The 26611-nt window shown below is 37.2% G+C and overlaps 1 protein-coding gene across 1 annotated transcript in view; it reads right to left on the reverse strand.

The window, feature by feature from the left end:
• The window catches only part of HACD1 (3-hydroxyacyl-CoA dehydratase 1), a 36760-nt gene that overhangs the window by 5318 nt on the left and 4831 nt on the right, over positions 1-26611 (reverse strand). Inside the window, exons 2-6 of the mRNA XM_027847916.1 lie at positions 16670-16787; positions 16451-16469; positions 16110-16198; positions 11016-11137; positions 5796-5974 (exon numbers count right to left, since the gene is read on the reverse strand). Of these exons, the coding sequence (XP_027703717.1) occupies positions 5796-5974; positions 11016-11137; positions 16110-16198; positions 16451-16469; positions 16670-16787 (527 nt within the window). The remainder of the gene's footprint in view (positions 1-5795; positions 5975-11015; positions 11138-16109; positions 16199-16450; positions 16470-16669; positions 16788-26611) is intronic.

A 26611-nucleotide genomic window follows, 5' to 3' on the forward strand; every position in this document is an offset into this window, starting at 1 on the left:
GATAGATAGATAGATAGATAGATAGATAGATAGATAGATAGATAGATAGATAGATAGATAGATGGCACAGGGTGAGTTGAAGATGAAGGGGTGATATCTAGAGAATAAAATTAAGGGGTGAGAGAGGATTATACTGGGAGAAGAAGAAAGGGAGAGGTAGAACGGGGTAAATTATCTCACTTAAAACAGACAAGAAAAAGCTTGTACAGTGGAGGGGAAGTGGGGGAAGGTGAGAGGGAATGAGCAAATCTTATTCTCATCAGAATTGGCTTAAGGAGGGAATAACATACACATTCAGTTGGGTATGGAAATCTATTTTACCCTATAGGAAAATAGGGGGGAAGGGGATAAGATGGGGGGAGATGATAGAAGGGAGGGCAGATTGGGGGAGGGGGTAATCAGAAACAAACACTTCTGAGGAGGGACAGGGTTAAAAGAGAGAATGGAATAAATGGGGGGGGCGGGATAGGATTAAGGGAAATACAGTTAGTTTTTCACAACATGACTACTTTGGAAGTGTTTTGTATGACTACACATATATAACCTGTATCGAGTTGCTTGCCTTCTCAATGAGGGTAGGTGGAAAGGAAGGAAGGGAGAAAATTTGGAACCCAAAGTTTTAAAAACAAATGTTAAAAATTATTTTCACATGCAACTGGGAAACAAGATATACCAGCAATGGGGTATAAAAATCTATCCTACCCTACAGGAAAATAGAAAGGTAAGGGGATAAGAGAAGTGGGGTGGGGGGGTGATAGAAGGCAAGGCAGATCAGGGGAAGGGGTATTCAGAATATACGCTGTCTTGGGGTGGGGGGAGGGGTGAGAGGGGGAGAAAATTTGGAACTCAAAATCTTGTGGAAGTTAATGTTGAAAACTAAAAATAAATACATTATTAAATGTTTAAAAAAAAGAAAAAGAGGGTAGGGGGACAGAGACATTTAGAATAAGAAGGCAAAAGGGAAAACATTTAGTGTCAGAGGAACTTTGTTCAATCCTCGCTTGACCACTTGCTACCTGTGTGCCTTTGGGCAAGTTGCTAAACCTCTCTGGGCCTCAGTTTCTTCATCTTTAAATGAGGGGGTTGCTCTTTTACCCTCCCTTACTAACCCCTGAAATCCCAGAAAACATCACCCCAGGAAAAACCCTGGAACAGCTGAACCAGAAGAAAGATGGGGTGCAGCAGTCCAGTAGCCCAGGTAGCTTGAGGAATTAACTGGAAAGGCCCCTCTTACCTTGGGGGAAGGGGAGCAGTACAGAAAGGGAGGCATCCCAGCAAGCAAGTGGAAAGCCCCACCTCAGCATACCAGGAGGAGATCCTGAAGCCCAGGCGGTAGAGCAGGCAAACACCAACAGCTGGACTCCCGAGTGCCTCATTGAGGAAAGGGAAACTGGTGGAAACCAGCTCAGAAAACCACCAGGGGCCTCAGCATTCTACAGCAACCAGGTCTCCCAGTGCCTCAGCAAAACTAAGGGAAGCAGCGCTCCAAGGGGCCCCAGGTGGATAAAGACCCTACAACATCCATCTGAAAGGAGCTGAGGAAAGCAAAAGGAAGGAAAGACCTGGGTGAGCAGGAAATCTCCAGGAGCCACACTACCCTATCCTACCCCTAGAGTTCCAGTGTTGCTGATTCCAGCCCAACACCAGGTAAGCTGCCAGAATCCTACAGCCTCCACACAAAGCCATTGACCAGACCCTAGGCTCCCAACACAAGAAGCTTGGGTCAGTGCCCTCTGCTCCCCAGAAGGAGAGCTCAATCTCTTTAAAGGCCAGGAAATAAGCAAACACCATGAGCAAAAAGAAACGTACAATAGATTCTTATTATGGGAAGAGTGAAGATCAAGACAGAAATTCTGAAAAGGACAACATTGTCAACAAACCCACATCTAGAACCTCAAAAGGGAATATGAACTGGTATGAAGCCCAAAAAGCCTTCTTAGAAGAGGTCAAGAAGGATTTTAAAAGTCAAATGAGAGAGGTAGAACTAAAAATGGGAAAAGAAATGAGAGGTATGCAAGAGAGAGTCAATAGCTTGGAAAAAGAAGGACAAAAATTAACTGTAGAAAGCAAGTCCTTAAAAAATACAATAGACCAACTGGAAAAAAAGTACACTGAAGAAAACAAGTCCCTAAAAAATACAATAGGCCAATGGGAAAAAAAGTACACTGAAGAAAACAAGTCCCTAAAAAATACAATTGGCCAAATGGGGAAGGAGGTACAAAATCTAATAGAAGAAAACAATTTGTTAAAAATTAGAATTGAGCAAATGGAAGCTAATGACTCTATCAGAGAGCAAGAATTAGTCAAACAAAAACAAAAGATGAAAGAATGGATGAAAACATAAAATACCTCATTGGTAAAACAACTGATCTAGAAAATAGATCCAGGAAAGACAATTTAAAAATTATTGGTCTACCTGAAAATCATGATGAAAAAAAGAGCCTGGACAGTATCTTTCGGGAAATCATAAAGAAAAACTGCCCTGAGGTCCTAGAACCAGAGGGTAAAATAGCCATAGAAAGAATTCACCAATCACCTCCTGAAAGAAATCCTAAATTGAAAATACCAAGGAATATAGTAGCCAAATTCCAAAATTACCAGGTTAAAGAGAAAATACTGCAAGCAGCCAGAAAGAAATAATTTAAATATCATGGAACCATAGTCAGAATTACACAGGACCCAACAGCTTCTACATTAAAAGAACATAGGGCATGGAATATGATATTCTGTAAGGCAAAGGAGTTTGGATTACAACCAAGGATCAACTAACCAGAGAAAATGAGCATGATCTTTCGGGGGAGGAGATGGATATTCAGTGAAATAGGGGACTTCCATACCTTCCTGATAAAAAGACCAGAGCTCAACAGAAAATTTGATCTTCAAATATAAGACTCAAGAGAGACATAAAAAGGTGAACAGGACAGAAAGAAACAACATGTTATTAATAAGGGCAAACTGTTTACATACCTACAAGGGAAGATGACACTTGTAAATCTTGAGAACTGCATTGTTATTGCACCATGTTAAAAGGGTATACATAAAGGGGTGGGTATAAATTGACTTTGATGTAATGATGAAAAAAATCTAATCAAGTGGGTTAAATGGATCTAAGTAAGTGAATTAATCTGATCTAACTAAGAAAATGAACTGATAAAAGGAAAGGAGGAGGCAGACAAGGGTAAATTACATCACAGGAAAAGGCACAAAAACCTATTGCAGCAGAGGGAAAGAAGGGAGGGAGATGAGCATTGTTTGAACCTTACTCTCATTAGATTTGTCTCAAGAAGGGAATAACATAATTAATTAGGTATAGAAATCTAACATGCCCTACAGGCAGTAGGAGGGAAAAGGGGAAAGAAAAGGGATGTGGCTAATAGAAGGGAGGTGGGACTGAGGGAGGTGGTGGTCAAAAGCAAAACATTAGTGAGGAGGGAAAAGGAGAAAGGAGAAAGAAAAGCATAAACAGTGGGGGAAGAAGATGGAGAGAAAGACACAGATAGTAATCATAATTGTGAATGTGATATATGAATGTAATGGAATACTATTGTGCTATAAGAAATGATGAACAGGCAGACTTCAGATAAACCTGGAAAGACATGTATGGTTTTATGCTGAGTGAAGTGAGCAGAACCAGGAGAATGTTGTACACAGTAACAGCCACATTGAATGATGACTGACTTTGATAGACTTAACCCCTCTCAGCAATACAAGGATCTAAGACATCTCTAAAAGCCTCATGATGGAAAATGCTATCCACATCCAAAGAAAGAACTATGGAGTTTGAATGCAGATTGAAGCATACTACTTGCTATTTTTTTCTTCTGTTGTATTTTGTTTCCTCTTTCTGGTGATTCCTCCTATTAGTTCTAATTCTTACTTACAACATCACTAATGTGAAAATATGTTTAATAGGAATGTATATGTATAGCCTATATTAGATTGTGTGCTGTCTTGGGAAGAGAGGTAGGCAGGGAGAAGGAGAAAAATTTAAAACTCAAAAGCTTATGGAAATGATTGTTGATAAATTAAAATAAATTAATAATAAAATGAGGGGGTTGGACTAGATCATCTTCGACATTCCTTCCAGCTCTAGTTTCTCTGACCTTAAACATCATCAAGAACACATACGAAGAGAGAAATAAAGTGGATAAGCAAGTTATTCAGTTGTTTCAGTCATGTCTAATTCTTCACAACCCCATTTGGTGTTTCCTTGGCAGAGATACTAGAGTGGTTTGCCATTTCCTTCTCTGGTGCATTTACAGATGAGGAAACTGAGACAAACAGGGTTAAGTGACTTGCCCAGAGTCACACAGCTAGTAAGTATCTACTATGTGCCAGGCAGGAGGCAGCTAGATGGCATAGTGAATAGAGCACTGGACTTGGAATCAGGAAGGCTTATCTTCCCGACTTCAGATCTGGCCTCAGAGGTTTACTACCTGTGTGACCCTGGGCAAATCACTTAACCCTGCTTGCTTCGATTTCCTTACCTGTAAATTGAGCTGGATAAGGAAATGAATGGCAAACCACTCCAGTATCTTTGCCAAGAAAAAACCCCAAATGGGGTCATGAAGAGTTGGACACGACTAAAATGACTGAACAGCAAACAACAACGAATATACTGGTTGGTGGTTCTGACAGTCTGAATTCTCCATAAATTAAGATTGTTTAGGGGTATTTCAAAAATCTCAAGTACTTAATAAATGTTTATTGGATTATTTGGGTAAACTGACCCCAACCTATGGGCAGCTAGGTGGCACAGTGGATAGAGTGCCAGGCCTGAAGTCAGGAAGACTCATCTTCCTGAGTTCAAATCTGGCCTCAGATACTTGTGTGACCCTGAGCAAGTCACTTAACCCTATTTGCCTCAGTTTCCTCATCTGTAAAGTGAGCTGGAGAAGGAAAAGGCAAATCACTCCAATATGTTTTCCAAGAAAACCCCAAATGGGGTCACAAAGAGTTGGACCTGACTAAAAAACAACATGTGCCAGGCACTGTGCTAAACTTTACAAATAAAGGCCAAAAACAAAAATAAAAACAAAATCCCAGTCTCCACCCTCAGGGAGCTCACAGTTTAATGGAGGAAGTAACATATGAACAACAATGTACAAACATGCAGATGGGATTGGGATCTGGACCCCAGCAAGAAAAAACCCTGGACTTGGCCTGAGGCTATAACCCCATCAAATGGCCTTTCATTGTGGCTACACCCAATCTCCCCTCCATTGTTTTACCTCCTAATGGCCCCTGGCCATTTCTCACCCTTAATCCTAGCTAGGCTCCATTCTCCCCAGGCCAAGTGGTCCAGGTCCCTGGAATTCTGTTCACCCTAGTTTACTGGCCGCTCCCATCCAGATCTCCTCAGACCCCTCCTCCAGTCACCCCAAACTAGCCACTCCTAGATCCCTCCCACAGTTTTCTGTATATAAGGTCCATCTTGTCTCCATTAAGGTTCTTAGATTCTTAAAATCTAGCCACTGCTTACTAATGTTCAGACTCCTTAAGAGTCTTCCCAATGTGACGGATGTTCTAATAAACCTTGTCTTTGGCTGAAAGAAGGCTTGGGTTGAATTCTTTCGGGCAGGACCAGTGTGTTTTGATTTTGGGGTCCCGGCACCCCTAAACCTCATCAATGCCACATACACCATTTAAAAAGAGAGTTTTACTGTAGTTAGCTGTAAATATCTATTTCATTCCTTCACCTATTGAACTAGATTATTGTAACAATGCCAAAAATTAAACTATTATAGAAAAAAATCCCCAATTCTAAATCAAAGTAGTAGAGAACACATACTTACATGGTATGTAGGAGGCCATAGTTATAAGAAGAAAGTAATAATAGTCAAAGGAAACATTGTACTTGTTAGGAAGTCTTAGTGAAAACATTCCTGTCTTCTTTACGTAGGGTAAGGCTGCATAAATAGTCAGAAGTTCACCAACAACTCCAACAGGATACAAGATGATAAAAAAATTATATCTGCAGGAAAAAAAAAAGACCAGAGAATTATTCTCTAACAAATCACTCAAATCTAATTTCTTTGATTTCTTGTAGTTGCGGAGCTACTTAAAACATTTCTCCCTCTGCCAATACTTATAAATTACAAACATCTTAGAACAGATTTCCAGCTAGTAAATTAAGGTCTCTTAATAGGATAATAACAATTCAAATTTACATAGTGTTTTTAGGTTTGCAATGCTCTTTTCTAACAACAACTCTGTGAGCTAGGTAATTCAAGTATTCCTATCACTATTTTCCTAATGAGAAAACTTAAGGTTTAGAGAATTAAGTAACTTACATGTCCTCACATTATAAGCAAGTGTAGGGAGAAGTGGGGAGGAGGAGGAGAAGGATTTGATCTAGTGATTCCAAATCTGTCTAGTACTTTTCCCTCTGGCTCTTGCATAATGAGTACTATTAGTGTATAATTGGTTCTTCTACATTTACATTATTCAAATGATTTAAAAAAACAAAAAACCACCCCCACATTGGAACAGCACCTGTCAGAGGTTCTAACATGTAATGGAGAGACAGTCTTTGAACTTGGTGCTATGTGAAAGTCTTACTCATAACTGAAGATAAGTTTTTATGACTCCACGCTTGGAACTTTATCCACCATGTCACCTCGCTGCCCATATACAAACCTAGAAATTACCAAAATTATGAAGCTTTTATTTAAAAAGAGAATTTTTAAACATAAATCTTTGTTACTTATACATTTATATGCTAACTTGTTTTTGCAAAAACTTATTTTACTACTTAAAGGAACAGCAATGGGAGTTATTAAATTGAAATCAGAAAATTAATCTATGTGACATTTCCAGCTACTTAGTTGTGCTACAGTAATGTCGCAGCCAAAGTGTGGTGCAAATTAAACTAGGGTAAGGAAAAAGGGTTACTTATGACAATTTCATTTCCTTCCTGGTGCCTATTAGGTGTCTCTCCCCTTGCTACTAAAGCCTAGAGAAAAATTTTTAAATGATCTAACTCTTTAGCAGGAATATCTTTAAAGGCCACAAGATGGAGTGAAAACCATTTTTCCATGATACAACCCCTATTTGATACTGACTGTAACAGAATTAAGTTTAACATCCTGGTGGAAGAGACAACAAATACATTCATCTCTTATTTTATTCAGTTTTAGAAAGGAAAACGTCCTAAATCAGGGAAAAGTTGAAAAGGTAAAAGTTTAAAGGATTTCCTGGCTTCCTGTAAGTTCCTGACTTTTTAAAAAACACTTTATCTGAAACTTAAGTGAATGTGTGCCTAGAAAGAAAAAAAAATGTGCTAGAGATGAAAATACCCCTCTTCCCCACAATTAGCATAGCTGGCTGACTGGCAAAGTAAAAAAAAAAAAAATTGCAGAGAAAAAAAGAATTATTCAAAAAATAGAAAGCCCAAATGGAATGAATTTGGAAGTTCAGAAAGCACGTGAAGGTCAGATAAAAACTAGAAATTAGGTGGACACTTTGAAAGCATTTGAATTGATCAAATTAGGATTATGGGGAACAAGGCTAAGATTGGATGGAAGATTTTGGCCTTGATATCTACTTCCCCCTTCTCTCCTCTGAACCTAAGCTCATAAGTCTGGAAAAGATATTTTCCTAGATGACTTTTCCTTTTTTTTGTCTTAAAAGTCTCTTTCCTCTTTAAAATGCTGTAATACAAAATGGAAATATACATTTCCCTAAATGAGATGCATGTCTCTAAAATGAGATCTGTTCAAAAGGAATCTATATGTATGATAATACTTATATACATATATATTGTTATTTTTACCTGTGCTTTAGTTCAGATATGATTTTTATTTATCATTGATCTTTACTAGAATAAAGTTCCCTACCCTTTGTTGTTCAATAATTTCAGATCTGTTCAACCCTTGGTAACCCCATTTGGTGGTTTGCCATTTTCTTCAGCAGTAGATTTAGTGGATCCATTTTGTCAGGCAGTCAGAGGTTAAATGACTTGCCCCGGGGTCACAGAGATAGGAAGTGCCTGAGGCTGGATTTGAACTCAGGTCTTCCCTACTAGACTCCTAGCCCAGTGTGATAACCACTGAACCATCAGCTATCTCCCTACCCTTAGAAATATATTAAATCCTTGGAGTCAGTAAGCATTCCAAACGAAATGAGAATAAACTGTGTGACTTATTTTTAAGTACACATTTTTAATAGAATGTGTAGAAGGACTATTCATTAAATAAACTTCTTACAGGGCCTCAATAGCAAAATTAACTGATCACCACCTACACTTGCACTGAAAAAGGCATAATGTTTCCTGACAGGATGTGAGAATTCTTAAGTGTGATTGCTATTATGTGTTGAGATCAAAAGGTTTTTTTTAGAGGAAACACATATTTGAAAATAAAATGGAAGCCAGAGAAAAAATGTGATTCATTATACAAACATTTATTTTACTTACTTATTCATAACAGTAACTAATAGGCAAAATTAAGTTATGCAAGTATAATATCACAGCAGTCCTTATGTTTTATGCATAAGAAATATTTTTCATGAATTTAGGAGATTCCAAAGCAAATTATCGCTAAAAGGAAGGTCCAATATTTTGAATAGATATAGACTTGTAAATATAATCTCAGGTTATTTATAGGATTGACAGATGTATTTAGAAATGAATGCGAATCTTAATGCCCACCAACAACCAATGCATGCAACATCTTCATGCAGCACTCGCAGGCTTTATTAAACACAGACCTGAATAACATAAATAGATGAAATGAACATATGGGATTTGAAATAGTATAAACCCAGAATATATCATTTAATAGTAAGGCAAGCAATGCAAAATGTTTTTAAAATATCACATCCAACATGGAAATTAAGTAATGGCAGTATTTTGAAAATGTTTTCAAAAACTTAGTCAAGGCATGCAGAAGCAATTAATTACTCACTAAAAGGCAGCATGGCAAAGCATTGAAAGCTAGATCAAGAGCCTGAAAGAAATGTACAATGAACATTCCTTAACCTAGCTAGATATTTGGTTTTTGGTTTTAAGCACTGAAATAGAAAACTTTTTTTATGAACAGATAGGTAAATGAAGGTGTAAAAGTTGAGATCAAACTTGAAAAACAATTGATAACATAAATGATATTCATAAATGATGAAAATATCCAAAAAAGAATTGATCACATAACTTACTAATGAAACCTAATTGCATTTTTAAAAAACAGCCCACTGTAAAGAAACAGGTTGATTATTTAAAAGGCCCCAAAGCTGCAAATGAATGCAAAACATGTGTGGGGAAAGAAAATGCCACCTCCAACATACATATAAGATGGTAGTGGTCTTCAAATGAAAGATATTAGAACTTCAGGATCAAAGTATAAAATTTCAGAAGTACATCTGCACACAAGCTGCGAATATCTAATATTTTCTTCTACAATTCAACTAGCTGTATTTTTCCCTTGTACATAGCGGGCATTTAACAAATATTTGTTCAATTGAATTTATTACTATCTTAGATGGGCTAATTCAATATTTAAATGTCAATACTTTTAAGATATTTAATTATTTAGAAGGATAAGCTCTTAAAGTACATTTGGCTCTAAAACATGCCCAATTCAATCAAAGAATGATCCCAAGACCAAAGTTTAGGAACATCATGTGAGTTTGAAATTTGAAACATCATAAGAGGAGATCATAAACATCTCATTTTATTTTGGAAATAATGTAAGAACCAGGGAGAAATGTATAAAGTAAAAACCCATCTCAGCTATTTGACTCTATTATCCTTTAATAGTGGAATGAATAAATCTCTGGATATGATTTACTCTCAAAAGTGCAATAAGACATATAGCTTATTTACCCTTTGTTTTACATGGTAAATTTATGATGTATTAAGTCAGCAAAAGAATTTAGCTAGAACAGCTCAGTCTCGTATCTTAAAAAATTATATACAGTTATCCCTTCCACATTGTGGGAATTAAGGGCATGGCATCCCCATGATGTGGAAAATCTGTGTAAAATTTTTTGGTCTTCCCTTTGTATTAGAGAAAAAGTAAGAATTTTTTTCTTTTTCTTCTATGGGGTGTTTATAGTACATTATTGTAAAATTTGAGTTGATATTATACAATACTATACATATATTTTATGCATTTTTGAGTTTCTAAACTTTTTCTGTGTCACCTGTTGGCCTTTGCCTGTTGTCTGTGGCTTCCGCAAAACTTCCAAAAAAATTCCCATTTAATTTCTTATACTAACCTATGACATATCAAAACCATGACGGGAAAGGTCACAATGTGAAAGGGAAAACTATATAGTATGACTATACCTAACTAGACAAAATCCTATTTAAAGAACCACTTAAGTGGTGATTTACTGTGATGGATTTCTTAAGTAATTATGGTTTACCTACAGATAGAACAAATAACACACAAATAGATTTTGACTTTTTAAATGGCTCTAGTATCTTACTAATAGTAAATAACACTATTATTGTGAATAAAGGATAAAAGATATTGAACAGATTTATGCGAATGCCAATTTTTCAAGTAAAAGATATTCTATACACTACTAGAATTTAAGCTGTGAATTTTATGCCATTTCATACAAAATTCTTTGTATTTCTGAAATAGTTTTGATGGACTTAAAAATTTTATATTGGGCTTTAACATAAAAAGGAGAGACTGAAGTTTTATTTTGGGTCAGTAAAACACAAATTCAAAACATGCTGGAAATATAAAGGAGCTTAGAGATAATTTAGTCTGACTTCCTCATTTTATAGATGAGGAATTTCTTAAATCCAGAAGAGATGAAATGTCTTGTCCAAGGTTATATAATGTTTTTAATATTCCTAGTCTGAACAATTTGAATTTCGAAATGTTAAAATAATTTACACTATTAATTTAAGTTGCACAGTTTTTAGAATGCAAATTGTAACATTTCTAAAATCTAGAATGACAGTATCCTATTGACATGTGGCCAAAACTTAAAATCTGTTCTTTAATGTTAAGCTCAGCATTCATGAAATAAACATGCACAAAACTACAAGACATCTCCACCTGGCCCATTTAATGAAGTATGGCAAGTGGTTCAGAAGATTGAATGTGTAGAAGGAATATCGAGTGATCTCTGTCACAGTCCACGCCACCAGAAAAAGTACCACACTGTCCTCATTCTGGATCTGCAGAATTATAAAGAATCAATAGCATCTTCGGTGGAAAAACTGCATTTTTAGTTTCAAATTATTCATTTACAGAAACTTTGAGGACACAGATTTAATGCCTTATTAGAAAAAGTGTACTTTATACAAATCAATATTGGGTTATAAACATCTTACCTACACACTCGCCAATTGCAGTCTCCTATTCCATTTAACCCCATCACATTTACCAAATCATTCTAGACAACAACCAAGCTGTCATGGAACAATGGCGCCACCTTTTGGTCAGCATAGAAAGGTCTGAACCTCTGACATAATGTCTTTCATATACTACTTCTTTTCTCCACTCTCATGAAAACTATACTTAAGAAAATTAAGTAACAAAAAGATTGTTATCTAGGGCAAAACATGTGCAGGATTGTTTTTGTTTTATTATTGCCCATTATTTGCTCCCAGTTTTCTTCTTTCACCATTCATATCTATTAATTTCACCTCAGTAAAAGATTTTTTGTATGTATTCCTTTTAACCATCTTATTCTCTCTTTCATCTCTCACCTGGTTCTTTCAGGAAAATCTCTCTCCTTTTCCCAAGCTTAATTTATTCTGGTAGTTAAATGATAACCTGAATCATGACTAAGTGTAACAGGAATGTTACTGATACACCTGAATTAAGGGAAAAGAAACCAGAAGTTTTGAATTGAAATTAAGACATAATATCAGTGCCGCCAAAAAAAAATTAAAAGTGTTCAGAAATTCCACTTAGAATTTCTACAAAAATCTTGAACTCGTCTCCTTTTCCTCTAAAGCATTGGTTTTGAAGATTTTTCTTTTCAAAGAGAGAGGATTTGTTTCTTATTTAATTGATGGCAGGGGGATTTAAGGAAGAAGGAGCTAATAGTAATAGAAGTTCCTGATAGTAATGGAATGAAAGTCTTTGAGAGCAGGGATTTTTTTTTTTGTCTTTATATTTCCAGTGCCTGGCACAGTAAATATTTAATAAATTCTTATTAACTCATTGATACAACAGAATTGTTCTTTTTACTTTTTCAATGTTAACATATACTATTTCTACTATATTGTAAGCTAAATAGACTTTGTGGCCCAATCTAGAAAGCAAACAAAAAGGTATATAATTTTTTTTCTTCTTTTAAAAAAAAAAAAAGAAAAGTATTCTGAATTCCAAGCAAACAGGCTTCATATTAATTTTTGGAAAAATAATCTATTCATAAGGTACTAAGATCTATTTTGAGGAAAACATTAGGTGATGAAATACAAAGTACACTTAAAGCCTCATTTCACTAATTGAGCATTTGAAATTAACTAAATAGGTACAAATTTACTTTTAGAAAGCACTTTCTTCATAAATAATGCAGGCAAAGAAGAAGTGTATAACTTTAAGAGAACAAATTTTTAAAGAACTTTAGCACATTATTTGTAGGAAAGCTAATATTAATAACAAATAAGTATCAACTATTCATTAAAAACTATCCTTCACCTTATTCCTGGTCTTAGAACTGCTGAGGTTCCAAGGATTATTTTTAGTTATTCCAGCCACTGGTCAATTTTCAGTGATTCCGTGATGGCAAATGGCCAGGCTGGCAATAGGCTGAGTCACTTCAAGTGGATAATAAATGGTTTCTTCCTAAATCTATTCCTTTAAGTAGACTTTTAAAATAGGTTTTAACAATGGCATTAAAAAATGGGGAAATAGGTATTCCAAATGAGTAGGGCTATTTTTTGTATTAAAAGTCAACAAGCACTTATTAAGCACACACTAAGTGCCAGGTGCTATGTAAGGCACTGGAGATACAAAGAAAGGTAAAATATGGTCCCTGCCCTCAAGGAGCTTACATTCTAATAGGATAAACAATATGCAATCAACTATGTCCATATAAGATACACACACATACAGACACATGGGTATATATGTGTGTGTATATAGGTATATATGTATGTATGTATTGGAAGTAATTTCAGAGGGAAGGCTCTCCATTTATGGAGAAGAGGAAAGGACTCCTGTAGAAGGTGAGATCTGAGTGGAGATTTAAAGGAAGCCATTGAAACTAGAAAGCAAAGACAAAGAGGGAGAGCATTCCAGACCTGGGGGACAGTTAATGAAAATGCAAGGAATCAGGAAGGAGGAGAACAAGGAAGTTGGACCCATTTGGACTAGTTGGAGCCTGGAAGGAAGTAAAGTACTTGGCCCTATTGATCAATTTGAAGCCCAGTGGGAAGAGTTAGGAGAAGATGAGACACTAGGGCATTGAGCCAAGTTTGCCCTCCTCTGGGTGTTTCTGTGAGGGAAGAGGAGTGAGGTCACAACTTTTGGGAACAAAGTTATATAGGAATATATGAAGTCATTAGTTGGGAAGAATTCGTAATATTATGGTAATACTCCTCAAGAGGATAAAAGGAGATGATAGGTAGGAATCAATGCTTTTGCCTCTTTGTCACTAAATGATGAGGATGGGGTCTGAACCCCTAAAAGGAAGGGAAACATGTCTTTGGGATCTGGACCCTCAGGAGGAGAGGCCCTGGACTTCTGGTCTCTGGCATTTGCCTGAGTCTATGGTCCTATCGACTGGCCTTTCCTTATTGCCTACACACAATCTCCCAATTCTTTGTTACCCTTAATTGAGTCTAGCCCTCTATTACCTCCCCACGGCTCCCCACCTTGACCCTATCTAGACCTCATTCTTGACCTCTCAGTCACTCCCATCAAGATCCTCCCTAGATCCTTCTTCCAATCACCCCAGCCTACTGGCCACACCCATCAATATCCTACCTAGATCCCTCCCACCGTCTTTTTGTATATAAGGTCCATCTTGTCTCCATTAAGGTGCTCAGATTCTTTAAGAGTGTAGTCAAGGGCTCAGATACTTATAATCTAGCCAATAGCTCACAAATGTTCAAATTCCTTAGAGTCTGGCCACTATGGCGGATCTTTAATAAACCTTGTCTTTGGCTGAAAGAAGGCTTGGGTCAAATTCATTTGGGCAGGGCCCGCGTGTCATGATTTTGGAGTCCCAGCACCCCTGAACCTCTAAACCTCAACATATGGTTCTCTTACCTGGAAACACTGCCTAATCCCAAATTCTTCTCCAGCCAAGACTGGAAGGTACATAAACCTCCCCCCTCCCTAATCCCTTTCTTGCCCTGCAGGTGGGGTAGATTTCCAAGCACCTAGGAAGGCTTGGCTTGAAAGTGCTTTAAAGGTTTGCTTGTATTGCACCCCCAGGGCTTAGCACAAGGCCTGACCCATAGTTAGCAGATGATAAATGCTTTATTTATATATCTTTTATTAGAAAAACTGAGTTAAGGAAAGGTTTACCCCCACACCCAGTATGTACAAGATGTTACCTATGTGGTGGTGACTGGTCAAAGAACTAAATCAGTCAGGCTGACCAAAAGACACCAGTAGACCAGTTGAAGGTATTGAATGATAGAAAGGTCTACAAGGAATAGATCCAATGGACCTCTTCCAAAGTAGACTAGAAGTCAGGGTCTCTTCCCAGTGACAAAGAAAAAAAAAACACAACAGTTCATCTTCTGGCCGAGAACTTGTTAAAATTCGAAAGAATGGATGAAAAGTCAGAGAGGTATATCCCCATGTGGACAGGAGATCAGGGATCTGTGTGGAGTGGAAAGAGAACCAGAGATCTGTTTCCAAGTACTTGGGAGGCCTGGAAGTCTGCCCAGAAGGTCAGGAGTGAGCTGTACTGGGAATGGGTGGGTAGAGAGGACAAAAAATGTTCCTATTCTTGGCCAAAGCAAGCTCTTGGCACAGTAAATCAAGAATTGGCCATAGCAGTGTGCTTAGGCCACCAAGTTCAGTTCTGTCCTCAAGCCCATGAATATTTTGTTCCAACTGAGGATATTCTCCTAGTTTTTTTGTTTCTGTTTTTCAAATAAAGCCAAGTTAACAAACATTTATTAAGCACCTACTATGTGCCAAGCATTGTGCTAAGCTCTGAGGATACAAAGAAAGTAAAAAAACAGCACCCCACCCCCTTCCCAAAGTGCTCACAGTTTAAGAGAATCTTCTCATTTTCACTCCCTCCCTTTTTTTCTTGTTTCCTGATCCCAAATCTTTCTCCTTTTTAGTTAAATCTCTTCTAACAGCTCAGTCCTTTGACTGGTCAATCACATTTTCTTTTTATGTCGAGAAATACTGTGTGCTAAATTACTAAAAGTGAAAGCGCTTTAATCTAAGTTACAAATTCAAAGACACTATAATTTCTTAACCATTCTTATTAGTCCTGGGCATCACACTGTAGAAAGGACTTTGTTATGTTGGGTGGTGTCCCAGAGAAGAGCAGCCAAAATGGAGAAAGAGCCTAGAACCCATGCCATTTTGGGATCAACCAACACAACTGGGAATGTTTGACCTAGAGGAGGAAAGACTCCTATAAGACTTTATGGCTGTCTTTAAGAGCTTGAGAATCTGGCAGAGGGATTAGACTAGAGTCCTAGGGGTGGGGAACCCTTTGAGGGCCGCACTTGAGGACCTAGAGGGCCACATGTGGCCTTCTGGCTGAAGGTTCCCCACCCCTAGTTCACTAGACTCACTGTGTTTGGCCCATGAACAAAGAGCTAAAACCAATGGGTAGAAATAGCAAAGAGGTCTTTTTTTTGTTTTTTAAAACAATTAACACCATACGAAGGTGGAATTTGTCTTGGGAGGTGGCATGTTGCCCCTTACTAGAGATATTCAAGCAAAGGATAGAGGACCAGTTCTAGGATTTATAATCATATGGATTATTTTATAGAGATGGTTTGGACTACGTAGCTGCTGAGGTCTCTTCCAACTTTGTAACTTGGTGAACGTTGTTACGTAATATTAAATCAATATTCAGGAGTTCAGTTACAGTCTCTAACAGCACCTAAAATCCTGATTCAGTCTGTGTCAAGCAATAGTATTTTTGAAAATATACTAACATTTCCTATCATAAATCCTCCTATAGATTACTACAGAACAAATTCACACACTTACTGGTTTTATACTGTGGGTGATGAGCCACACCATAAAGATTCTTGAACTCACTTGGACCCCAGTCACGATTACAGATGTAGGTACAATTCCTGCAAGAGAAAAAAGAAGTCAACAATGTCCCTTAATGAAACATTTAATTGACCAGTGCTGGCTCCAGCAGCAGAGGGCCTAAGCTCAAATCCTAGTTTTAGCACTTACTGCCTGACTGATTGTGGGCAAGGCATTTAACCTCTCTAGGTTTCCATTTTCTCATGGATGAAATAAAGGGATAGGATAGGATGACCTTTAAGGGCCCTTCTGACTCTAAGTCTAAGAAAGTACAAATAAAAGCAGAAACTCACCAATTATACAGTGGACTATCTGTAAAGACATGGAGAAAAAATGCAATTACATAAGTTGAAATTTGTTTTGAATCTGCAACATAAAAAGTAAAGAAAGCTACACTAAAAATGATAGGCTGGGTTTTAACAGCATAATAAGATCTGGTTTTCTAATCAAACAAATTTTCATATAAATAAAACAAAGAGAAATCAAGCAAGATGTAGAGATGAAAAGTTTACCTCCAGCAATGCAAATGTCTGGAAAAATTTCAGCGTCTTCTGAATACTTTTGTATAAACCCTTGTGTGTTCCTTTCTCCATATAAAATCGCACCATGGCAACAGCTAGTACCAGCCACCTAGATTAAGTAAAATGTATTATGAGGAATAGTAAAATTGACACAACTAAATTTTCTCTAGCAATGACAACACATGAATGTCTAAATGCTTAATGCTTATGTGGCCGCAAACATGAGACAACCTGATTTGTGCAGTCAAAGGAATATCAGTATGTAGTCAGGCAAAATCTGAATCCCACTTTTGGCACTTTACTTTTATGGGCCTCAGTTTCTTTATCTGTAAAATGGGGATAATATCAGGGAAAGTATTTTGGGAAAACTTTAAAAGTTCTATAACAACTCACTTTTCTTTTATTATTTAGAGTTAGAGCATTTTGTTCAAATGAAATGACATGCAAAGTACTTAATTCATTTTTAAAAATTATTTTAAAAAAATTTAAAAATTATTTAGAGTTGGAGCATTTTGTTCAAATGAGATGACATGTTAAGCACTTAAAAATTATTTAGAGCTGGAGCATTTTGTTCAAATGAAATAAGACATGCGAAATACTTTGCAAAACCTTAGAGATCTAGGAACGCGAATTACCATCATTGGTTATTTTTGCTATGCTTTTGGTCCTCTTTAAAAACTTCTGCTGGGAATATGGATTGTTGGTACATTTTTCAGACTCTCAGTGAGTTGAATAGAATACATAAAAGAACAATCAATAAGCATTGATTACATACCTACTGCCTATATACTAGGCACTGCTGGGAATACAAAGACAGGCTAATGACATGTAAATAATTTATTAGATAACTTATTTACATAAGATAATTCAAACTATATACAAAGTAAAAATCATGTAATTGGGGGGAGAGAGACATGGGCAGCTGCAGGGAATCAAGAGAGATCTGATGGAGAAGTGGCAGCTGAATTGAGCTTTCAGGGAAGCTAGAGATTCTGTCAGGTAGTGATGAAGAGAAAGTGCTTTCTGTGCATGGGGGCTGGGGGGAAGAGGGGGTTTGAGATGGGGGAAGGGGAGGAGAGGGAAGTTATGGAGATATAGAGGAAGATATTAGACATAAAAGGAAGAACAAGTATGCCAGTTTGGTTGAAGCAAAATAATGTATAATAAGCTCTGAATAATGTAGTTTGGAGCTGATTGTGAAGGACTTTAAATGCTAAAGAAACAGAAGAGTTTGCATTTCAGCCTAGAGACAATAAGAAGATCTTGATGCTTTTTGAGCCCGGGACTAACAAGGGCCAAGGCTGGATGTATAGAGCTTGGAGTCATGTGCATCGTGAAATGATAACTGAACTCATGGTAACCGATAAGATTTCCAAAAGAAAGTGCAGCTCTCTCTTTCACATTGCAATTTCCCCCATGGAGGTTTTGATATATTTCAGGTCCGCATAAGAAATTAAATAGGAATTTTGTAGGGAGCTTTGGGGAAGCTGCAGATGACACAGAAAAAAGTTTAGAAACTAAGAAATGCAAAAAATATATGTATAGTATTGTATAATAAAGTCTATGACCAAATACTTAATCCAAATTTTATAATATAAGGTACTGTAAACACTCCATAAAAGAAAAAGAAAAAAATTCAAACTTCTTCTCTGGTAAGAAGATTGGGCCAAAAAAATTTATGTGGATTCTCCAGCTTTCGAGGGCACAGTGTCCCTAACCCCTGAGGTGTGGAATGGATAACTATAGCACAGAGGGCCCTGGACAAGGCCTTGGAGTACACACACATTTAGGAAGCTAAGACATGCATGATGCTACAAAGGAAATCTGAGAAGGAGTGGTCAGAGAGGTAGGAGGAGACCCAAGAAAGAACAGTATCATGAAAACCCATAAAGGACTAACTATTTGGGAGAAGATTGTGATTAACGATGTTAAATACTACATAGAGGTAAAGAATGAGGACAGAGAAAAGGTCGATGGATTTGGCAATTAAGGGTCCCCTGGTGACTTCAGAGAAAGCAGTTTCAGTTGAATAATGTATCTGGAGTCAGAGAGCAGGGAATAAAGAAGTGAATGAGGAGAAGGATAGCCTTTCCTTTATCTTTGTTTTCTTTGGCTCTGTTGCTTTATTACTTGTAAGACCTTGGGTAAGCAATCAATCAATAAACACTTATTAAGTGCCTACTATGTGCCAGGTACTGGGCTGTGCTAGAGACATAATGACAAAAATTCTTTGCATTCAAGAAGTTCATAGGCAATGAAATAGGCAGCTATTCCTCTGGCTGTGAAAAGCAAAGGGCATAGATCATAGCTGGTGAATAGGGCAGAGCTAAACGAAGTTGTTTTGAGAACCTAGGAGACCAGAGGATGTTTTTTGGCAGCAGGGAGAGAGAAAGTAGATCAACTACACCAAAATCAGGTCTATTATTTGATAAACTCAGGAAATAAATTGAGACAACAGGCCTTTAACACATGCATATGATCATTATGTACAAAAACTGTAATGATGAAGAAAAAAGACATGATGATATTGGAAATATGTACAAATACAGTACAAAAGGTAAGGTATTGAATGAAAATAATTAGTTTATATTTTAGTGCTCATTAAAAATCAAATGCTATGCCATGCCTCAGGAAATCTTATCGGCCTTTGCTTTCAAGGACTTCTATTTTAGGAAAAGATAAATTCTTAGAGCAATTTGGAAGGGGCATTTATATTTTTACCATTAAATCAGTTTGTTAATCAGAAAGTTAATTGTCTTTGGAATAAAATTCATAGGCTTATGGCATATTGGGTAGAGAGCCTCAATCCCTGAGCTAAGAAGATCTGGATCCCCCGATACATCCTGGATATGTGACTCAAGGTAAGTTACTTAAATTATCTTGTGCTAGAGTAACTCTAATTGCAAAGGAGGTGCTGATCTGCTTTGGTAAGGGTAGCTAGCTAATGAAATTATAGTTCTAGTTGTAGAAAACCAATTTCTTTCTCTCCCTTCCTTTGTGTCTCCCCACTAGGTGCGTGCCTGGAGTAATTAAGCTCTTAAATGTTCATGAAGAAGGAATGGATTCATTCAGGGGTAATATTAAACTGAAATTGAAACTGTCTTTAATACAATTTCCCTGGTAGCTATATAGTCCTCTCACATTTTCCCAATCGCCTTTGCATCTTCTATCACTCTTCAGCCATATAACATCCAAACGAAGCAGAGAGGAGAATATGAGGCCTGAGGAGATTGTGACTTTCCCACTGCCTCACAGAGCTGGGGTTAGAATTCAGCTATCACTTCCAGTACCCCCTAAGCCTAGTTCTAGGGGAAACCCATGTTTCTTTCAGAAAGTAAGAATTATATTCCAGTAGAACACCCTCCTTGAGGGCAGGGACTGGTATCTCAGGTACCTATCACAGTACCTGACACACATAGATGTTTAAGTAAATGCATATTGAATTGACTTAGCAGTTGGCCACACCTACCACCAATTTCTCATGGTAAGTTTTTTTTGTTAAGTCACCTTTCAGTTTGATTCTATAAGGGATTATCCTATCCTGTGAAACACATTCTTAAAACCATCTTTCTTCACAGGAAAAAAAAAATTTAAAAATTAGGCCAAGGACCTCACAAGTTTTAGCTCAAGAATGGGAATGCTTTTTACTTAGAACAATTATACAAATAATACCCTCCTTTAGGGAGGGTATTAACTTGAACAGGAATCTGAAATTATATTTGCTGTTGCTTTCAGAAAACCAAAAGTAGCAACTGATATTACATTAGGCATAGCCCCAGAATCTAACCTAAATTTAACCAAAGTGTGTTTTTCTGGTGTGATGTTCCAATTACCTCACAGAGGAATGTTATTTACAACCCTAATGAAAGCTTTTGTGCTAGAAGGGCTGAGAATTGGATAACCCACTTGCCCTCAGTGTCTTAAAATGCAATTCTCTATCTTATCCTGCATGCTAACCATTGATGTTGCATTCTTTTATGCGGCACAGGACACAATTTCTGCATTTGCTTTCTTTTTAAGATCTTCTTTGGGCTTGTTGCTTCCTTCCTTAAGCCTCTGTTTCTTCAACTGTAAAATGAAGGCATTGGGGAACAGCTAAGCAAATTACAGCATATGAATGCAATGGCGTAAAAGGATTGATGAATGTGAATTCAGAGAAAATGGGAAAACTCTTCTAAGTGCCAGAAGAAGAAACCAGGGAGGAAAAACCAAATACACTGTGGCTATGTTATAACAATGTAAATAAAGACACTAAAAAGCAGCAAATCTCAGGTCAGATACACTGGGAGATTATCAGAATTAAAGCACACTTCCTTCCCACTGCAAAAGTGGTTTATTGTCATAACTGCAGTATTAAGTGGTTTTTATCTACTTAGAGTGAGCTTTTAGGTGAGTTTTTTGGTGTTTGCTGGACATTTTTGTCAAAACAAAAAATGTATCAATATAAAGAAAAAAAATGAAGGGATTGGGTCAGATTTCCAAAGTCCTTTCCAGCTCTAACATTTTCTGATCTAACCATCTGCTGTCTCCTCTGGTTAATCCACACCTCCCTCCCTCCCCCCACCCCAATCACCAATCTTTTCTTTCTTCTTATTGGTGGCAGCAGAATCTTCTGCACACTCATTTACTTGCTTTCTAGATTAAATTACTTTACTCCCTGTAAGATATCTATTAAGATATCTATTCCCAGACTGCATGCTTCTTATTCCTTTCCCAATTCAGTCTTTGATCCAGAATCGTCCAGCATCCTTAGGTGGCTCAAGAGCTTCAGGTCAATTAAATGTTTCACTTTCCCCCTTCCCTTGGTGTCCTCTGGTTGAGGACTTATCTTTCAAAAATCTTATTCTTTTCCCTGACCCTCACCCCCTTACACACTTTATAATTCTGCAGGTCTAGTTTGGAATTAGGATGCTTAAGTGAGCAGTAAATTGTCATCAATATCCAAAGCTTCAGGCTCTACAACTGTGAGAAATAATGCTCCTTTCTTTCTGTCTTCTTTGCTAGGAGATCTGATGCCTGGCAGATAAAGAATGAAACATTACTTGCATCTTCTCTCTTTTTTTCCCTCCTCACTGCTTGATAGCAATGGTGCTTCATAATTAATCTTTCATGTCTGGCAGCCTATAATGTTTGTGTAGAAATTCACCCACATCTCAGGCATTTACTCAAAGCAGTTATTTATGAAGTCACATGGGATGGCTCCTGAGTCTAAACAGAAAAATGACCTTATCTTAAACGGTGAGATCTCCACCACAGATCACTTGAAAGCTCTCATTCTTGCTGTTCTGCTTCTTAAGGATAGACCATATCTGCTCTCAAATCAGTACAAACTTTTATCTTTTAAATAGAACGTCTCAATTTTTCCTGACAAAGAGGTGATGGAGTAAAAGTACAGAAGAAGATAGACATTTCCATATAGGTCTTTGAAATTACTTGTTTTGCTTGACTATGCAGATCTGTTAGGTAATTTCCCCACCAAGGTGAAGTGTATAGTTTTCCACAGGGACAGTTCAGTTTCTGTGCTATGCATGTGGAAAGCCTCTTGACTGCCCCAGAGAATGCTATCCAGGTGTTGCCAATTACCCCAGTAAACAAGATTGCTAGAGGACCCGTAGATGTAGGATTTGGATTAGGGGCAGTTGAAGACACAAGCCTAAACTTTTGAATGGCCTGTGTGCCCCACTGTCACTCAGCTTCCAGCATTTGCAACCAAAAAGACTGATGAGAATGGAACCCCTCCTGGTAAGATCATTCCCCCTCTTCTGGGCTAAACTAAGGCATTTTATCTCTCTGGGCTGAAACGTTCCTTACTATTGTACTTCTCTGACTTATTATAATTTGTACAACTTCCCTGACTTCTATTAATGGTTTAGTCTGAATAAATGGGTGCAGAGGGGGTAAGCAAATGAGGGTTAGCTTAGACCCTTAAGAACCATCAGGGACAGAGCTTTTCAAGCTGAACCCATTGTACTCCAAGAGTAGAGATATTTGATGAGTGAGAGAAGAATATATTTCTATCCCAATATTCTTCTTAAGAGACTAAAAGAAAGAATGCTCAGCCTCAGTGGTCCTGGAAGGAGCAGCTACTGAGCCCTTCAGCTCACTTAAAATGGTTGGCCAAACTTCAGATAATATCTATGTGTGTTCATATATTTAGACAGACGCAGAATATATATTATCTTATAGTTAAGGGCTTCGTTTTTCTTTCTTTTTTTTTCCTCAGTGGAATGTGGGTGGGAGGAAGAGAGGGACTAGAGAGGGACATTAGCTAAGCAAAAATTAAAAGAAAAAAAGGCTCACAGAACCAGTTTTTTTTTTAAAATAGCACAGAAGAGAACAGAAAGGCCAAAGAAAGAACAACAGAGCAGGACAGATTTAGAAGTTACATATATATTAGAAGTTATTATATATTTAAAAAGAAAAGCATGCTGTATATATTAGACCCTCAGTTTCATGCACAATCCTAACTTTCTGTTCTACAATTTTATATGGAAACGCTGATTTATTTATTAAATTCAGAATTTTTTAAGTGAAAAAATGAGATCTTTAATAACTAGAATGATATACTGTACTTGATATATCTCACAGTGGGACAGCTAGGTGGTACAGTAGATGGAGCGCCAGACATGGAGTCAGGAAGACTCATCTTCCTGAGTTCAAATCCATCCTCAGATGCTTACTAGCTGTGTGACCCTGGGCAAGTCACTTCAACCTGTTTGCTTGTTTCCTCATCTGTAAAATGAGCTGGAGGAGGAAATGGCAAACCACTCCAGTATCTTTGCCAAGAAAACCCCAAATGAGGTCACAGAGTCTGAGGCAACTGAACAACCACAAAGACCAAAAAAAGGTGGGAGGGAAGGAACAGTCCCTGACCTCAGGGAACTTACAGTCTATCCAGAAAAACCACAAGTTCAAATAAATAACTACAAGGTATATAAAAGGCAAATGCAAAGTAATGGGGGGGGGGAGTACCCATAGCTGGGACTATCAAAAAAAGACAACGTATAGGAAGATTGCATTTTAGTTTTGCTTTTCAGGTTCAGGTTGAACCACTCAAGGTCTCCATTTACTCTTTTACTCTACAAACAATTTTAAATTTTGATACCTATTTAGCCAAATGATAGCAGATTATAAGTAGCAAGTTAGAAAGCTTAGAGAGGAGGATGCAGGCATACAATAGCAGCAGAAAGTAACAGTTGACCATTAATCCCGAGGAAGAAGGTAGAAAAAAGAGCAGTTGCTCTAGTGGGTTGCTATAGATCAGCAGTGGGGGACCTGTGGCCTCAAAGCCATATGTGGCCCTCTAGGTCTGCAGGTGCAACAGCTCTTTAACTAAATTCAAACTTCACAGAACAAATCCCCTTAATAAAAGGATTTGTTCTGTAAAACTTGGACTCAGTCACAGTTCTAAGATCCCATATTCATATAAGAAGAAACAAGGTGGGGTGGTGAAGAGAAGGTAGAGAAATGGAGGAAAAGAAAAGCACATATGTAAATCAAGAGAGAACCAAGAGCGTGAAGACAAAGAAACAGAGGTTAAAAATGAGATCATTCAGATAAAAAAAAGGATGGAAAATGAATTTAAGAGAAAAACAAATGCTTTTTCACTAGCATCAGTCTGCACAAAATGTAGAAAACATTTCTCTAGCATGACCACACAAACCTCATCAGTTTTCTAGGCTAGTGAAACTTCCCCTTGCAGAAGAGAATTAGGATGATGTGTAAGGAAGTGAATTGGAGAGACTGGAGGACAGATTAACATTCTGAACCTCGTTCTGATGTTCCCACCAGTGATTGAGAGGAGGTTGGTTTGATTGGCTGTGTAGCTAGAAGAGAAAGTGGCAGCTTCAAAAAGTCTTTTAATGCCACTTCAACTCCTCACCCCGCTTCTCTCTTTGCTCACTCCTTCATTTACCCCATCTGGTGAGAGACCAAGCTACAGGGAGCTACATTTGTTCTTTTTTGTTCTAGGTAAAGGGAATAGAGTCTTCAACCTTATGAGTCTAGAAAGTTCTACAGGTAGCCTCAGTATCTCAGAACTAGAGAAGTCGTAATCTGATCTTTTGAAAGTACTAGTTCAGAGACTCCAATCTCCTTCCCATAAAGGGAAAAGAAAAAAAGCAGAGGGTATGGAACAAGGCCACATAACCTCAGAGGGAAGGAGGCTGTAAGGACTCTTCCCTTCCAGCATGGTCTTTCACCGGACTGGTATTTGAGCAAATGAAGCAAAGAGGTAGTTGAAGCTGAATCAGGTCTTTTGGAAGATTCTTCTCCCTCTTGGTGTCAGCTACACAACCATACACAATGAATCCAAAAAGGCTCCTTGCAAGCAGGTGGTTAAAAGACCAGAACTAGGTATAGAATGTCTATACATGCCCTATAATCTCTCCAAGGCATTTCCCTCACTCTCCCAGAAAAAGATTTCCCAGCTTCTCAGCATAGGAAAGTTGTATCAGCCTAAAGCAGACCCTGGTTAAACTGGTATACAAATGGGAAACAGGTTTACTAATGGCTGTCTTTTTCATGGGCATATTTTATTTCTTTTCAAATTGAATCTTTCATTTAACATATAAAGATTCAACAATAATTAAAAAATATACAAATATATTTTGAGTCATTAATAAATACTTTTAGGATTTTTAGCTGAGTCCAGTCATTATTTTTGATTTAAGAGATCTAAATAAGAATTAACAGATTGAGATAATGTTATTTTTCCTGTTTTATAGATAGTTAACAAGAGGTTAAATAATGCTTCTGGTCAGGTAGTTAATAACTGTCAGAGCCAAACTTTGAACCTTACATAGTCTTCTGAACCCTTCCTAGGTTGGGACATATTCTTTCCACTACACAATGATGCCTTTCAGTATCAATATGCATTAAGCTTTCTTTATACTTTGACCTCAAATAGGAATGAAAAAAAAATCTTGATGGGTAAACATTTAAGTTTTTAAATGGAAAAATGGTATTGGTTTATTATATATACTCTGGCGTAGTGACAAAGTAAACAATGTTAAGCCTTGGAACAAGAAGCTTAAATCTCACTGGATATTGGTCTTAGACTGTTGGTAGAAAGAAATTTATTAATACCTTAAGTTAGCTAGAAAAAACCCATAAGTTACATATATCTTTATTTGAGTCATCTTTAAGTTTTTTTTCTTTTAAAATTTGGCAAAAGTATTCAGTTCAGTCCATCTTTAATGAAAAAAACAAACACATCACCTGATCCACTAATATTTTCTGTCCAAACTCTCTACTAAGGAGCACAGAGTAGAAAGACACAATAGAAGTCACATAGACCAACCTGAAACAATACAAGGAATCTCTTCTATAACATCTTCGCATTATGGTGATTGATTTATGTTGGATGATTTTCCTCAGGAAATGCTAATAGTCTTTGTCAATGTCTATTTTTTTATCCATTTCCCATTTTCCTAAGCTAACTGGTTTAATAGGTTACATTGGAGTTGCCATGGATGCATCCATGCAATATTTTCTCATTTTTATTCTTTTCATTTGTTCATTTTTTATTTTTGTTCTAACAAGTCAGTAGTCTAACTGTATAAATATGACTGATTTTGAAATTATTCTCACATTATTAATCATTAATTTCCTGCCTATTAAAATAAAGTTCACCTGGGGAGTAAGTATATTGTTCATTGTCAAGTCTGGCATCTCCCAGCTCTCTTTTTAAAGAAAGTGATCATTATATGCAGGCACAAAGCTTCTTTATAGTCTATAAGATTAGGTCTCTTTTACTTATTAATCCTGAGGTTTATTTTCCAACATGTTTTTCACCATCCTTCCCTAATGTATTTCACTATATCAAAACAATGGAGGATTTGAGAATGTTTTGATTTAAAATGGGGGTCATTATTGTGTTTTTTTTAAACTAGATTTTCTGTATTTTTTCACCTGTATGCAACAGATATTAGC

Source organism: Vombatus ursinus, unplaced genomic scaffold, assembly GCF_900497805.2.
Source record: "Vombatus ursinus unplaced genomic scaffold, bare-nosed wombat genome assembly UNPS02005459.1, whole genome shotgun sequence".
Classification (NCBI taxonomy): Eukaryota; Metazoa; Chordata; class Mammalia; order Diprotodontia; family Vombatidae; genus Vombatus; species Vombatus ursinus.